This window comes from Anoplopoma fimbria, chromosome 6, assembly GCF_027596085.1.
Source record: "Anoplopoma fimbria isolate UVic2021 breed Golden Eagle Sablefish chromosome 6, Afim_UVic_2022, whole genome shotgun sequence".
Classification (NCBI taxonomy): Eukaryota; Metazoa; Chordata; class Actinopteri; order Perciformes; family Anoplopomatidae; genus Anoplopoma; species Anoplopoma fimbria.
The window spans coordinates 15,167,287-15,181,859 of NC_072454.1; the positions used below are offsets into that span (position 1 = coordinate 15,167,287).

General features: G+C 39.8%; 2 protein-coding genes across 2 annotated transcripts; both read left to right on the forward strand.

Annotated features, from left to right (window-relative positions):
• The first annotated feature begins 2,501 nt into the window (after nt 1-2,501).
• Nucleotides 2,502-10,356, forward strand: znf451 (zinc finger protein 451). The gene is made up of 13 exons (XM_054600077.1): nt 2,502-2,606; nt 3,434-3,494; nt 4,406-4,489; nt 4,637-4,750; nt 5,335-5,446; nt 5,633-5,783; nt 6,456-6,582; nt 6,680-6,839; nt 6,970-7,117; nt 7,240-8,720; nt 8,813-8,875; nt 9,013-9,078; nt 9,641-10,356. The coding sequence occupies exons 2-13, from the start codon at nt 3,438-3,440 to the stop codon at nt 9,679-9,681; spliced, it is 2,604 nt and encodes an 867-aa protein (XP_054456052.1). The 5' UTR covers nt 2,502-2,606; nt 3,434-3,437; the 3' UTR covers nt 9,682-10,356.
• A 1,307-nt stretch (nt 10,357-11,663) lies between these two features.
• Nucleotides 11,664-14,508, forward strand: bag2 (BCL2 associated athanogene 2). The gene is made up of 3 exons (XM_054600549.1): nt 11,664-11,929; nt 12,272-12,381; nt 13,277-14,508. The coding sequence occupies exons 1-3, from the start codon at nt 11,808-11,810 to the stop codon at nt 13,669-13,671; spliced, it is 627 nt and encodes a 208-aa protein (XP_054456524.1). The 5' UTR covers nt 11,664-11,807; the 3' UTR covers nt 13,672-14,508.
• The last annotated feature ends 65 nt before the right edge of the window (nt 14,509-14,573 follow it).

Consider the following 14,573-nt stretch of genomic DNA (forward strand, 5'->3'; position numbering starts at 1 on the left):
CCTGGTGCGTCCGGAGAGCACTGATTTTATTGGATGTTTTCCATTACGAAGCCTGCGATGCCAGCAGCAGAAAAACAAAATTGTCGCTATAGTCCCGAGCAACAGCAGCAATAACAGCAGCACACATTGAATGCTGTACGGCCTCAACAGCACCAAAAACGCCGCAGCAATCATCATAAGGCGAGATGTAGGACAGATCCCGCAGCCTCACGCAGCCTCACGCAGCCGGCTCCTCTGCTGCCGATAATATGTCGCTGGAAGCTCAAGATGAGAATAAAGAGACTGACTGACACACGTGAAGCATCGCACTGCAGATGGCGTAAAGCCTTCAGGTTGAAAGTGGTCGGCCCAGACTATTGATATCATTATTATGAGGGACAGTGCATGACTCAGCAGAGACGCAAGTTGTATTTATTTATTTATTTTTTTCATTCTAACAGGGGCAGGGAGAGTCAGCAGATTCAGCTGAGCATCGCAGTAATCTGCTGCAGAGTCGGCGGCCGAAAAAGGATAAGGCTATCATATTAATAACTATAGTATTAGGACTAATACACACCCACATGTGTGTGTCTGTGAAGCTACATAATCCCCTGAGACAGTTTTTAGGAAATATATTTAGCTTTTTTTTATTTTTTATATCCTACCTACAATGTCACTTTATTATTGGCAACACAACATCACTGTCTGTTTATTGTGAGTATATTTTGCCCCATAGACTTAGTGAAATGTACCGTGTTGTACTGACAGGCACTGAAACGAGGCAGTTGAACAGACACTTTCAGGATTAGGGAGAAAATAGGAACCAACTCTAATCATAATCCAACACTGGTTATGTAATGTCTGGATGGGCTGATATCATTTAGAGCGTATTTTCTTCTGTCAGATAAAAGACTATTTCAAACAAAGTGTAAGGGGAGAAAAGGAAGTTTTATTTTTGCAATTTCAAAAGAGCCATTTTGCACCAAAACAAAATATTCCCTGACAATGACATATTAGTATGTCAACATCTGTTCACAAATATGCAAAAGCCATACTGCTTGTCCACATATGCAATAAACCAATATACCATTGCATATGTCAATATATATTTCACATAATGAAAATATATTGTTATATACAGCATGTATAACATATAAATAATCAGAATGTTTGTCTTTGGTTTTTCTTTTACACCGTATGTTGAGTCATGTAGCATTATTAAGAACAATTAATGTGTGTCATTGCCATAATACATATTTGCATATAAGCAGTAACCACATATAAATGATTCTGTATAGCAGCATGTGTACCTAATGGATATGTGGTTTATGGTATTTATGAATGACATCATGGAGTATATGTTCAGTTTGTGTCATGTATGTTAACATATATACATTATATGCCTATACAATTAATTGTGTGGTAAATCAACCAAATCAATGTATTTTTATTTGCCAAAAATGTACACATTTCTTGTACAAAAGTTTGGACACACCTTCTCATGCAATGGTTTTTCTTTATTTTTAATCTTTTTCTACATTGTAGATTAATATTGAAGACATCCAAACTATGAACACATATGGAATTATGTGGTAAACAAACAAATGCTCAACAAACCAGAATATGTTTTATAGTTTAGATTCTTCAAAGTAAAAAGTTGAATGAGAAGGTGTGTCAAAACTGGTACTGTATATATAGTAATAGATGCTATCATCATTTGAATGCTCACATTCTCTTGGACATTTCTTTAAGTTGTTTTTCACATATTCATATAAATTTCAGCCCATAGTCCAATAAGGCAAGAAGAAAATGAAACCTAATGAAAGAGGCCTGGGTAGCTTTAATACTGCTAAAACCTCATACATGAATCTTTTCTTTACAACATAAACGTTATGTTTACACAATCACAAATGTATAAATATTATAAAAAACCATGTGTGCACATAATCATCACTCAACATTGCATTTTTTTTCTTGTTGCTTATAATGTATTGTTATTATCAATCATATCTTGTAAAAATGCCTCTTCAACAATATTTCATACCATTTGTATTTTCTTTTTGTATTCGTTATAGTATTGTGATTTTTTTAAATATTATATAGGTGGAGGCTTCAAATAAGCCCAGTGGGCTTTCTGCCTCTTCCTGCACTGTAATATCATTTATCAATGTTATGGTTTTTTATATTTGCAAATAAACTAAACTAAACTAAAAACTAAACTATGTGGATATGTGGTTTATGGTATTTATGAATGACAGCATGGAGTATTCATTCATGTATAAATATTATAAAAAAACCCATGTGTGCACATAATCATCACTCAACATAAGTCACAGTCACTGTAGTAATAACCTGGGTACAGCCACAACGTTATACTGAACTACAATATGAATACAGTGACTGTTTGCGACAGCTACACACTTCGGCCCGGACTAGACAAGAGCAGACGGGCGGATTGAGTTCAACCCGTAGTAACCAGTAACCCCGTCTGGACGGCACACTCCGCGTAGAAAAGGAGCGCTTCAGTTCCACGTGACGTTTCAGACTAGCGGGCAACGTTCACTTTGATTTCGGATGTTGTTGCTAGCTACCACTGTCAACCGAGGAGCCAACAGAATAAGCGCTAGGTAATGTCATGCTCTGCCTCATTCATTTCATGATTGCAACCGTTTGATTAACGCCAACCCAAGTCGACATTCGGCGTGTTCAACGTAGCCTTGCATTAGTTTAGCGTTGTTTAAACGTTGCGACCGCAGACGTCAGAGAGCTAACGTTAGCATTGGAACTCCACCGTGGCGCCCAACTTCTTCTTCGTTTGGTAGTTGGAGTGCTGTTTAGCCACTCGGCACTCAGTGCTGCCAGGGTTTAGTGGTGGCGGCGAGCGGTACTGCAACAACACTGATTTAAGTGCACAGGCCGCTGAAATGAGGCTTCCAGCCTTCAGGGGCAGCACTAAAGAGAAGCACTCTGGTGGGCAACAGGGGAAGAGCTTATGCAACACGTTAGATTATTGAGTTTAATCAAACACTGGCCTGCAGTAAACCGGAGTAAGTCACATTTTTGTTACTTTATTTGAGCAACCAATAATAGCAGATATGAGGACTGTACTCGGGTTATGTTAACCAGCTGACCCGATAATGCTGTTTGCTGAAATATGGTCAAAGTTCATGCAACTATTACCGTAGTGTCAACTAAAACCATTTTCTTTTTGTTGTTAATGATTAATTAAATCATACTGTTGACAGGCGTATTTTAAAAAACGGTTACATATGTAGTTATGTCTTAATTTTGACTGACCTCGGCAGGCCCAACGCTCAAGCTGCAGCTGGAGGTTGAGGTTGAGGTGTACACTACTGTTACTGATACTTGAGTGGCTTTGGCTAACTAGCTAATACACATCCCTCCCCTATAAGTCAACAGGTTCAAAGTTAACACTTGTTCCTTTTTTCCTCAGATAAATGTCTTCTCCATCTCAAGCAGACGACGATGAGGTGGAAGAAGTGGAGTTTGTATCAGTAAGTCACGTGTACACTTTTTCCTATCAAACCAAGCAATAGGTTCAAAGGATGTGACAGTTGTATTTGTTTCCTTTCTGTCTTTTGACATTTATACAACTAATTGTGAGATCACCTCTTTATCTAGCCTGATAATCAGACCGCCATTTTACTTAATTCATATATTTATCATATTTGATTTGCTGAACAATATAAGCTGCTGTTCCATGTATGGTATGACAAACCATGAATCAGACATAGAGCATCTCTGTTTTCATGGGCATGCCCTACAGGGCAGTGAGAGGAACAGCTCCTTCCTATCTCCAGGCCATGGTCAAGCCCTACACCCCCGCCCGACCACTTCGCTCTGCTGCCTCGGGGCGATTGGTTGCCCCGTCGCTCAGAGGTCCCTGCGGCCGATCGACCCGGTCACAGCTTTTTTCTGTCCTGGCCCCACAGTGGTGGAATGAACTCCCCACTGACGTCAGAACAGCAGAGTCGCTGCCCGTCTTTCGGCGCAGGCTGAAAACTCACCTCTTCAAGAAGTACTACCCTGAGCCTTCCTCGTAGCACCTATTGCATTCGTATTAGTTTGTTGCACTTATTGTATTCGTATTAGTTTGTTGCAATTATTGTTTTCGTAGTAATTTGCCTCTGCACTATACTTTTGCTCTGGTTTATGCTTTTAGATGCTTGTTTAAGAAAGGAGATGCACTTATGACTTCTGGTGACTAGTAGTTCTCTTGAATACCTATGTTGAATACACTTATTGTAAGTCGCTTTGGATAAAAGCGTCTGCTAAATGACTGTAATGTAATGTGACATTTATAAACAACCCTTTTGACATTGTGCAGGGGTTTGTAGACTTCTTTGAATCTTATAAATGTAGGTGTTTTAACACTGATTTACATGGTTTATTGTACTTGCTTCAGGAGGGCCCTGGCAGACCAGTATTGGAATGTATTGATCTGCTGAGTGATAATGAGGACGAGGGATGTTCATCTTTCACGGGCACGGTAAGTGGCTGAATGGAACACCTTTTTCTATATATATATATATATATATGTGTGTGTGTGTGTGTGTGTGTGTGTGTGTGTGTGTGTGTGTGTGTATATGTCTGTCTAAAGGTTTGTGAAATTGCCCATCCTTTTATTCTCCTGTAGATTGAAGATAAAATCACCCGCCATAAAGACCGCGTTACATCTACACTGGACAGGCTAGCACAACAGGTGGCCCTAGAGAAAAAGGAAAGATCAGATAAATGTAGAGCGTTCAAGGTAAGTTTGCTTCAATATAGTGTGAGCTGCTGTCATTTGTTGCTTGCAAAACTGTAGTTAAGCTATTACATTTGGGAGGTCTGACAGGCTGTTGTCTTCCTTCAGGTTCTTCATCTTGAATTTAAAAGCAAAATTACTTGTGCATATAACAAGGGCACTAAAGGAAATAGACACACTAGCTTCAGTGCTAGCAAAACCTCATTGACATCTATATAATACGATGAAATGTTTCTTAAAATGCCCCCAAATATTTCTTTTGTGTTGTGTCTGAATACTAAATGGAGTCAATTAAGGTAAGTTGTAGCAGCAACAGTGCCACCCTGTGGACAGAATACATAGAAAGTAAATAACCTACATTACTAGAATGAACAACAGCGGGGTATTTACTCCATACAACATTATACTATATGTGACTTAGAGAGATCACATTTAACAGTGTCTATTGAACAGTGTCTGTACTACTGACATCGGACTACTGACATCGGTCTATCTGTCCTATGAGGTCAGTGTATAAAATATGCAGAATGTGCTCTGTTATACTTCATCTTTTTTTATGTGTCTTTTTTTTTTTTTTTTTTTTTCAGGAGAAACAAATCTTACAAAGAGCTCATGGACAGCAGGAGCTGGCCGTTAGTTCTCCAAATGGAAATAATCGTGAAGCAAAGCACTGTGTAGACATGTGGTTAAAGATGCCAGGTACATTTTTAATCTGGATCAGAAAGCTGTTGGATAATTACCGACAATGTCACTTGTAAATCTGTCAGTGTTGGAGTTGATTCTTTTTGTCTTAATAGATTTCGGCATGCCAATGACAGAGCACCCTTTTACAGGGATACTAGATGTTGTGTCAACTTTTCATACTGTATCTTTGCGTTCGTTAAGGTCTCAAACCTGGAATGATAAGTACTGGCTTTGTAAGAAGACAAAGACCTGTTTCCTTCCCGGGAAACAGCTCAACTACACACACTTGTCCAGTGATCAACTGTGGTCGAGTTTATGACAATGCCTTCCTCCTTGAAGGCCATTTAAAAAGGTAATCCTCTTTCTGTTCATTTCAGTGTTGTGTAATACCTTTTGAACAGTGCTTGAAGTGGAAAAAAAATAATCGGAATTCTGAATTTCTGCAGTGAATAAAAGATAACAGGTGATTTGGGGGTTTTGGGGTCCACCCCCACAAAAAGTTGAAAGTTTTTGATTTAAAACTCACATCATTTTGGACCATTATTTATTATTATATACTCCCAAAAAGCTTAAAGGCAAAACTTATATGTGTAAATAATTATTTAATTATTTACACATATCACAGCCTTTTTCTGAACATTTAAGTATTCTGGAAATGTTTTCCCTTTTTAAAATCATATTATGTTAATCAAAAGAGCAGGCTCAGAGAACTTCAAAAATAATGTGTCATTCTTTAAATTTGTTCACAAATTAAAAAAAAAAAAAAAAAAAAAGGTTATGAAGAACAGTTCACTAATAATCTACTTTACAAATAAAGATGTGAACGTTGTTTAGATAAGTTACAGCCTCCTTGTTCTCACATGGAAAATTATGAATTGCCCAAATAAGTTGATATGGAGCGGTCAGATAAGGGTAATATGTGTGTACTAAGTACCTTGAGTACTGGCCCACTTTGAGCACTGCTTTTGAACCGATTCCCACATATAAATACGTCACTTTCTGCAATATACTATCTTGTGTGTAGGTTTGATCACTCCCCTTGTGACCCAACCATCAACCTTAAAGGATGTCCATCAGAGCTCTTTGCCTGTGTTGCCTGTGGTCAACATTTTCAGACTGAAGAAGCTTGGAGGAAACATCTTGAATCTAAGGTTGACGCACTTATCTGATTGTGCTATGAAAAATCTACTGCTCTTCGAATTATTCATTTGATCAGTGTTTGAAATGCATATTTGTTTTTATCACTAGGTGTCCTCATCTGCTGCTGACGGTCACAGCATCACACAGACGTATCAGTGGATTGTGTGTTTTGCCTGTCCGGCCTGCTACTCCCTCTACAACCTCCGAGATGAGTGTCTGCAGCACATGTCAAGCAAAAACCACTTCACAGAGTCTCTCGCCATGAATGGTAAAGGTTATTGAACGTTTTTAATGTCTATACCTTTTCATTACAACCTCAGTTGTGTCTTAAAGAGGCGTTCAAGAGGTATTATATGAGCAAGATAACATGTACCTTTTGCTTTCTCCTCTTGTTAAAGAAACCAGAGAAAGACCGCTGCCAGTTCCTGTCTCCCAATATGTTAAGAATCGTCTCATCACTTTGTGCAAGGATGTAACGTTCAATGTCCGATGCTCTTTATGTCACAAAGTACTGATGTCACATCAGGCAGCCCGAGCTCACTTTAAGTAAGTTTAATAGTAATTTATTTAGTGCATTTGTATATAGTAATATGATTTAGATCTGATTTTGTTCAGATGTTTTTTGTGGAGCTGATTTTTCCTTTCTCCTTATTTTCCTTCTTTTTTAGTGTGCACTGCAGACAGGGCTGCGCCGTGGCCAAGGCTGATAAAACAGTGGCGCAGGTCATGAAACAGCTGCAAGTGCGAGGGCAGTGCTCCCTCTGCTGTAAACTCTTCCACAGCCAAGCTGAAATTGAGAGACACAAAGAATCGACCCAGCACGACGTGGAGGTCAACCAAACAATGGAGAAAGCCCTCATTCAGCACTGCAGGTTTAGTGAAATTCCCCACACCCAGAGGGCACAGAGGAAAAGACAGTCCACTGGCCTTGAAACACCTTTTCAAAAAAGAAACAAGGAGAGTGACTGCGAAGAATTTTCAGCCAAACGGAAGAGAACGAGTGTGAACGGCAGCAGCGGCAGAAACTCGGTAACAGCATGGTTCTGCGAGTGCGGTATACGGTTCTCAGAGGAGGCTACAGCCACGAAGCATCTCTTGGCTGTGAACCAAATATTCCATCAGTGTGCCGTGTGCGGCAAACACATGGGAGAGTCCTCGATCACTCGCCTGCATATGAGCCGCTTTCACGGGGGAGCTCATCTCACCAACTTCCTCTACTACTGCCGCGAGTGCAATGTTGAAATGCCTCGGTACGAAGACATCCTGTCGCACGTGACAGAAGCCCACAGCGGACACACCTACCTGACTGAAAAGGAAGTGCCCGAGGAGCTCGCCACAGTCATCCGTGCGAAGCCGTCCACCAGCAGCGAAGTGGCCCCACGTTCATCCTCCAAGTCCACATTCCAGCAGGACACAGTAGAGACATCTCTAAAAGCAGAGCAGACATGGATGTGCAGGATGTGCGAGGACGTCTTTGAATCGGAAAGGGACGTCCGCAGACACTGCGGTGACTTGAGCACCCACAGCTTCCAGAGATTCATCTGTGGACACTGCCCCCAGAAGTTCTTCAAAGAGTCCACTGTACGCAGACACTGTACCAATGAGCACGGCGGGCACGTAAAGAGCTTCCACTTCTGCGGCCTCTGCGACAGCATGCAGTTTGAGTCCGAGGGCGAGTTTTTGGAGCACTACAAGAGTCTTCACAGTAAAGACTTCTACTGCATAGACGACGTTGAGGTTGTTCAGCCTGCTGCTGCTGAAAGCACCAGTCAGCTTACATGTCCATGCATGGGATCAGAAAAGAGGAAAGAGGAAATGAAAGCTACCTACACACAGTGCATGAGGAATCTGTCCGCTGAAGGGAAATGTCAATACGCGTGCGCTCATTGTAGCGTATCTGTGCCTTCCTTTGCACAGATCAAGACTCACGTCCACACCAAGCACGCAGCCTTGAACCGCGACAAGACCTTTGACGTAAATTGCAAAGCTTGCCAGGAGAGTTTTACGGGTGTACCAAGTTTCCATACGCACTATCACTCTCGACACTGCACACTGGAACCTTGCAGGAGCTCCAGGACCCGCCGTGTGAAAGCAGAACCCACCACTGTAAAAGTATTCAACGCTGTGGAGATCTCACCAGACACCAATGGTAAATCAGTAATCTTTTTTATTTTATTTTTTTGCATTTATATCCACGTTTGCATGCAGCATTTAATCCTGTTCTTCATATTGTCATTTAAGAGATTGAAGATGAAACATTGGTGAACATGGATCAGACCAACATAGAGAGTGAAGCATGTGAAAGTAAGCAATAAACGACACACAACCACTGTGTCTCTCACGCCACATAGACAAATAGATGGCAAGCAAAAGCACGGTGTAGCTTGTGTTTTGATCAACCTACAATATATCAGCTGTTCATTTATTATTATTTACTTCAGATGAATCGGATGACGAGATGAACCATGAACCGTCTTTGAGTGCAGAAGATGAAAGGGAGTCAACAGGTATGTGTTTAGGGTCTGTGGCTGAGCATGTAATGTTCAAGATGTGTAACTCACTGCTGCCTTACGTCACCACTTTGTACTGCAGAGAACTTAGTCTGATAAACACTCCTTGTAAGTTGTCCTTAGTGGTTGGCAGTTTTTGTAACAACTTTAAGTTTCCCATAAAAGCACAATATTTGATACAGAGTCAGAGACGATTCAAAGCTTCAATATATTTTGAGGGCTTGTCAAGATTAAAAGATAAAAATATGGGATAGGTCAGATTCCAGTTGTTTAAAATGTGCTTATCAAGGATAAACTAAAGACTGTTTAGTCTTTGTAGTGATGATGTATACACGAATGTGGCAGCTTTATGATGATATAAATTCTAAACACAAGCATGCTTTAAAAGATGGATCAAAAGCATTACAATGAAATGTGAACATATGGAGGAACATAAAATCACACAATTATTAGGTAAATGTATTTATCTCCCAGCTTAATTATAATGTTGTTTTAAATTTGCAGTGTTTCGGTGGACATACTTTAACTTGGATCCTTAAACTCTGCTTCTCTTTTACAGAGTTGGAAGAAGCTCTTAAAAGAAGTCTTCTGGAGTTTTGAGGACAATGTGTAATTTTTCTTGTGACCCATTGTTCATCAGACTGAGATGTTTTGCGCCAAGTATTTGTGTTCAAAATGTGTTAAATGGAAAGATTTTCTTTTGACTTTTTCTGTGTATTTAATTATTTGTAAATCCATCAATATGACGACATGATAAAGTTAAAAATACTGAGCAGGTTGGTTTGTGGCTGTGGATTTATGGCTTCTGTTGTGAAGACTCAACCCTCGCGTGTGTCGACACATGGACTATAGATGGCCTCGATGACGCTGCAGAATGCCGAGGCTCAACTTGTGACCACAGTGCATCTCCAATTGCGGTCTCTGTTTTCATTGCAGACTTGAACTCTAGTGTATAGTGTGCACCGTAGGGAGCAGCGCCAACCTTTTGTATGTAGAAAAGTCACAGGGTTTCCTGAAGTGCAGCCGTATAATTCCTGATCTTTATGTGATGGGATATTAGTCCATTCTTCTAAAATTAAGTGGAAACAGTTAAAGTCCTGTTAAACTGGAGCTGCAATTCTGTCAATGGCTCTTATGGCTCTTTTAGTTTCCTCATGTTCTCTTCAAAATCATTAGAAGGTGACTGATGAATTACCCTTAAAATGATGCACACAACAGATTAGCATTCAGATGTATTTTTTTATTTAGCTGCCTTTTGTAATTACACATGCATTTCAAATACTTGTTTTGCTTCTGTCTTCACATCCTCTTAGAACACTATGTTGCACTATGTTACAGACTCCAATATACTAAGACATTTTGAAATGGTGGCCCCGGTTCTAATCCGTGCACTTAATGTAACAAGTGCATTGTGAATCCTGGTTGTAGAATGAAGCAGCTACCATCGAACTACATTTTCAGAGGCGAAGTTGCCGTCTACAAATCCCTCTAGTTTTCATACAAATGTAAAGACATTAACCTACTGAAGTTGTGTAGAACATGGCAGATCCATGTGGGTTTATTCATTTATTTAGAGGATACAAAAAAAAATACATTCTTTAATAACGGCTGGTCATTGATGGGAATCAATATCATCGCAAAAATGTTAAAGAGTAGATAAATGCTGAGACCTGCAACAAAATGTCATTTTTAGGCTGATGGTTTTGTGGCACAAAAAACATTGACTAACCCAGATTAACAGCTACATGCCCACATACACAGAACATAATCAGAATTCTGAATTTCTGCAGTGAATAAAAGACAACAGGTGATTTGGGGGTTTTGAGGTCCACCCCCACAAAAAGTTGAAAGTTTTTGATTTAAAACTCACATCATTTTGGACCATTATTTATTATTATATACTCCCAAAAAGCTTAAAGGCAAAACGTATATGTGTAAATAAGTATTTAATTATTTACACATATCACAGCCTTTTTCTGAACATTTAAGTATTCTGGAAATGTTTTTCCAGAATACAAAAAATACATTCTTTAATAACGGCTGGTCATTGATGGGAATCAATATCATCGCAAAAATGTTAAAGAGTAGATAAATGCTGAGAATATCAAGACCTGCAACAAAATGTCATTTTTAGGCTGACGGTTTTGTGGCACAAAATACATTGACTAACCCAGATTAACAGCTACATGCCCACATACACAGTACATCACAAAGCAGACTTCTTCATCTGATCATTACTATCAGTATATTAACTTCCAAGTGCCTTTTCCCTGTTTTTGTTCTTTTATTAGCCAGCTGTGTTAAAAAATTGACCAGTTAAAACAAAGTCCACCAGATCCCTTAAATTCTACTACCCATTGTTTTGAACTTTAGGCTAGGAATACCTCACAAACAGATATTTGTTGAATATAGAAATACCAAAACAGTTCTAGTTACATATCTAAAATGTGACTGAAATTACAGCTTAATCGAAGTATTTATAGGGACCTGCTGGAGCTCTTCAGGGACCTGTAGTGGTCCTCCGACCTGACGTTGGGAAACACCGACCAGGGCTTCTCCAGAAACGTCTGTTAGGACGGAGGGAAGGAAGTCACAGCCCATGTTAGGAAATGTTCCCTCCGGACCGCTGCTGCAGTCAGCTGGACAGCTCACAGAGTAGATCGCAGACAAGGACTCCTCTCCGGGACGGATCATAATCATAATCATAATAATAATCATCCACAATCATGGCTCAAGCTAAAATACAGGCGAAAATGAACGAGGGTACGTGCAGCAAGTTCAGCAGGACGATGTCTATGGCAGATCGCTCCGGACAACTGCTGGAAAGTTTGGATCAGCTGGAAATAAGGTACAGTTAGGTAACAGGCCGTGCCATGTGCGTAAAATGCAGTGCACGAGAGGGGCTGTTTGAGCCATTAACGTTACTATGTGTGTGTGATTAATGTAATATAGAAATGTCATTTAAACTAGAGGAGAAAGAAAGCGGACGCACCCCATATGGCGTCTGATTAACATGTGTTTTTGTGAAAATACTAAATAATAGTTGTAGTATAATTCTGCTAATTGCAAAATGAATGACACTCGGATGGTCAGATCATTATGCTTTAACAGCAGCCCGTTCGTTTTCCAGAGAAAGGGTGTGGTTGTTAGTGGTCATGTAGTGTATTCACTGTGTGTGTGTGTGTGTCAGGGTGGAGGCTTTACGCGAAACCGCCTCGGCCATGGAGCAGGAGAGGGAGTTCATCCTGGAGATGATTCAGTCCATACAGAACGGACAGGAGCTGAGAAACGTCTGTGCTGGTGAGACATAACATTGCTGTCATTTTTGCAATTGACTTTACAGAGAAAAAAATACACCTTTTGACTGTTGTACTCATTGTGTCTTTTTATTTACTTTTTTTTTTTTTTTTTTTTGTGCATCTGCTCTGATTTCCCTGTAACATTGTGATCAAATGAGGTTATGCTTTCAATGCTACACTTTAGTTGAGTGGTGTTTTTCAAGAAGCTCAGGGGATTTCAGAAGGAACAAGGCAACATGATGTATTTTTTCACCACACCCAAGAGAAGAGAGATCACAAGTTCATCAGTTTGTTTCCCTCCCATACTTGGTATTATATGATAAACACAAAGGGTAGTTACATTTAAATTGTCATATAATATTTCCTCATTTCCCATATTAAGTGTATCCACCCTACACCAATATAGTAGTGACCATGTATAGCAATAGCTATACTGTACTGCACACAAAGGGGGTTGGGCATTACATGAACACTGTGTAATCTGGTACATCCAATGCCAGAATTGTCAACCCTTTTAACTTTATTATTTTCACCTGCTGAACAAAAGAAGAAATAATAAAAAATAAGTCTTGGTTTGACAGCTATGTGGGAAAAAAACACAATATAATCTCATTCGTAAACAGATTTCTGACACAGTTTAAAAAATTGAATTTCTTAACAGGTCCATCCTGTTGGATTACTTTGCATCAAATTTGGGCTAGATCCCCCATGCATTATTATAATCACATTCACCTAAGATAGGTGTTTATAGTAATGCATGGTGAAAGGAGAGGCAAAGGCCAGGATTTGAAACCAGAATGTAAATGCTCTAATATTTTGTCCACCACTTTATAGCCGGTGTATTTTGCTATTTAAAGATGCAGCATTGGTTTCTTTCTTGTTTTGTATTTTCAAAGGGGAGAGAGAAGAGTTGAATTTAACCGCAAACCGCCTAATGGGCCGGACGCTGTCTGTGGATATCTCTGTCGGCACGATCAGAAACCCCCAGCAGGAGGATGCGTTGCGCAAGGCGACATCTGTAATCGATGACATAGTGAAGAAGATACTGGAGGACATGGACAGCGGGCGGCAGCAGCTGCTGGCCCTGCACGCGGCCTGTGTGACCGAGGCCCCGCCCGTCCCCATCGACCAGAAGTTTCAGGCCATCGTGATCAGCTGTGCTCTGGAGGACCAGAAGAAGATCAAGCGCAGGCTGGAAACTTTGATGAGGAACGTTGAAAATGCCGAAAAGAACATCAAAATTATGGATCACCAAAAACTGGAGGACCCAAAAACCAATGGCTGTCAATAAGACTTGACACCAAAACATGAAATGTGTCATAATGCCACTAACCTCAACCAGAACTGCCGTGATCATGTAGCAGTTAGACCAGTCTGAGAAAATGATGGTGAAATGATACCGAACCATAGGGCCAAAAATACAGTAAAGCACAACAGACAACATCATTCTCCTTAAATTATGGGCAGAATCAAGTTTTACCTTCAAATTATTTAACACTGACCTACTTTAGATGTGTTGTTTAATGTCCACACCTAGTACACAATGTGTGTTCACATATGCACTGAAGTAGACAGAAAAGATACAATGGCATGGTCCTCCATTGGAAGTTTGGTCACTGTTTATTGTAAAATCAAGTGCTTGACAAACAATTAACTTAATGTTGAAGTATATATATATTTTCTGTTTCATTGTCTCACCTTTTAAATCCGGCACTCTGTTTTGATTTTGGATGTGCACTGCATACACTACCTCTATGAGTGAAGACTACACCAATCACATTAGGCTGTGGATTTTAATTCTTATTTTCACAAAGCAGTTTTGATGTCAGATTGTGTCAAAAATGTTGATAAAAACACATTGTCGATTATTCAAATGGAGTCTATAGACTGAGTGCTGTTGGCATCATGTATATTTCTAAATGAAGACCTAACCATGACAATCATTTACTGTATGAAGTTACAGACAAAGGGACAACGTCAACAAGGCTTTAGTAACATAGTGCTGGAGCACCATGTTTGTCGGTTCTAAAGATCTTTGTAAATTTGACAATAAAGTATTAACTCAAGGTCTACTTACTAGCTTTTCCACGAGTTTTCAACAAAATGTATTGGCTTTTGTCCTCGGTAACTCTGAATAAATACAGCCAAGCATTTTCTGGGGTTAAAAGATTGTATTGGCAGAGGAATATTGTC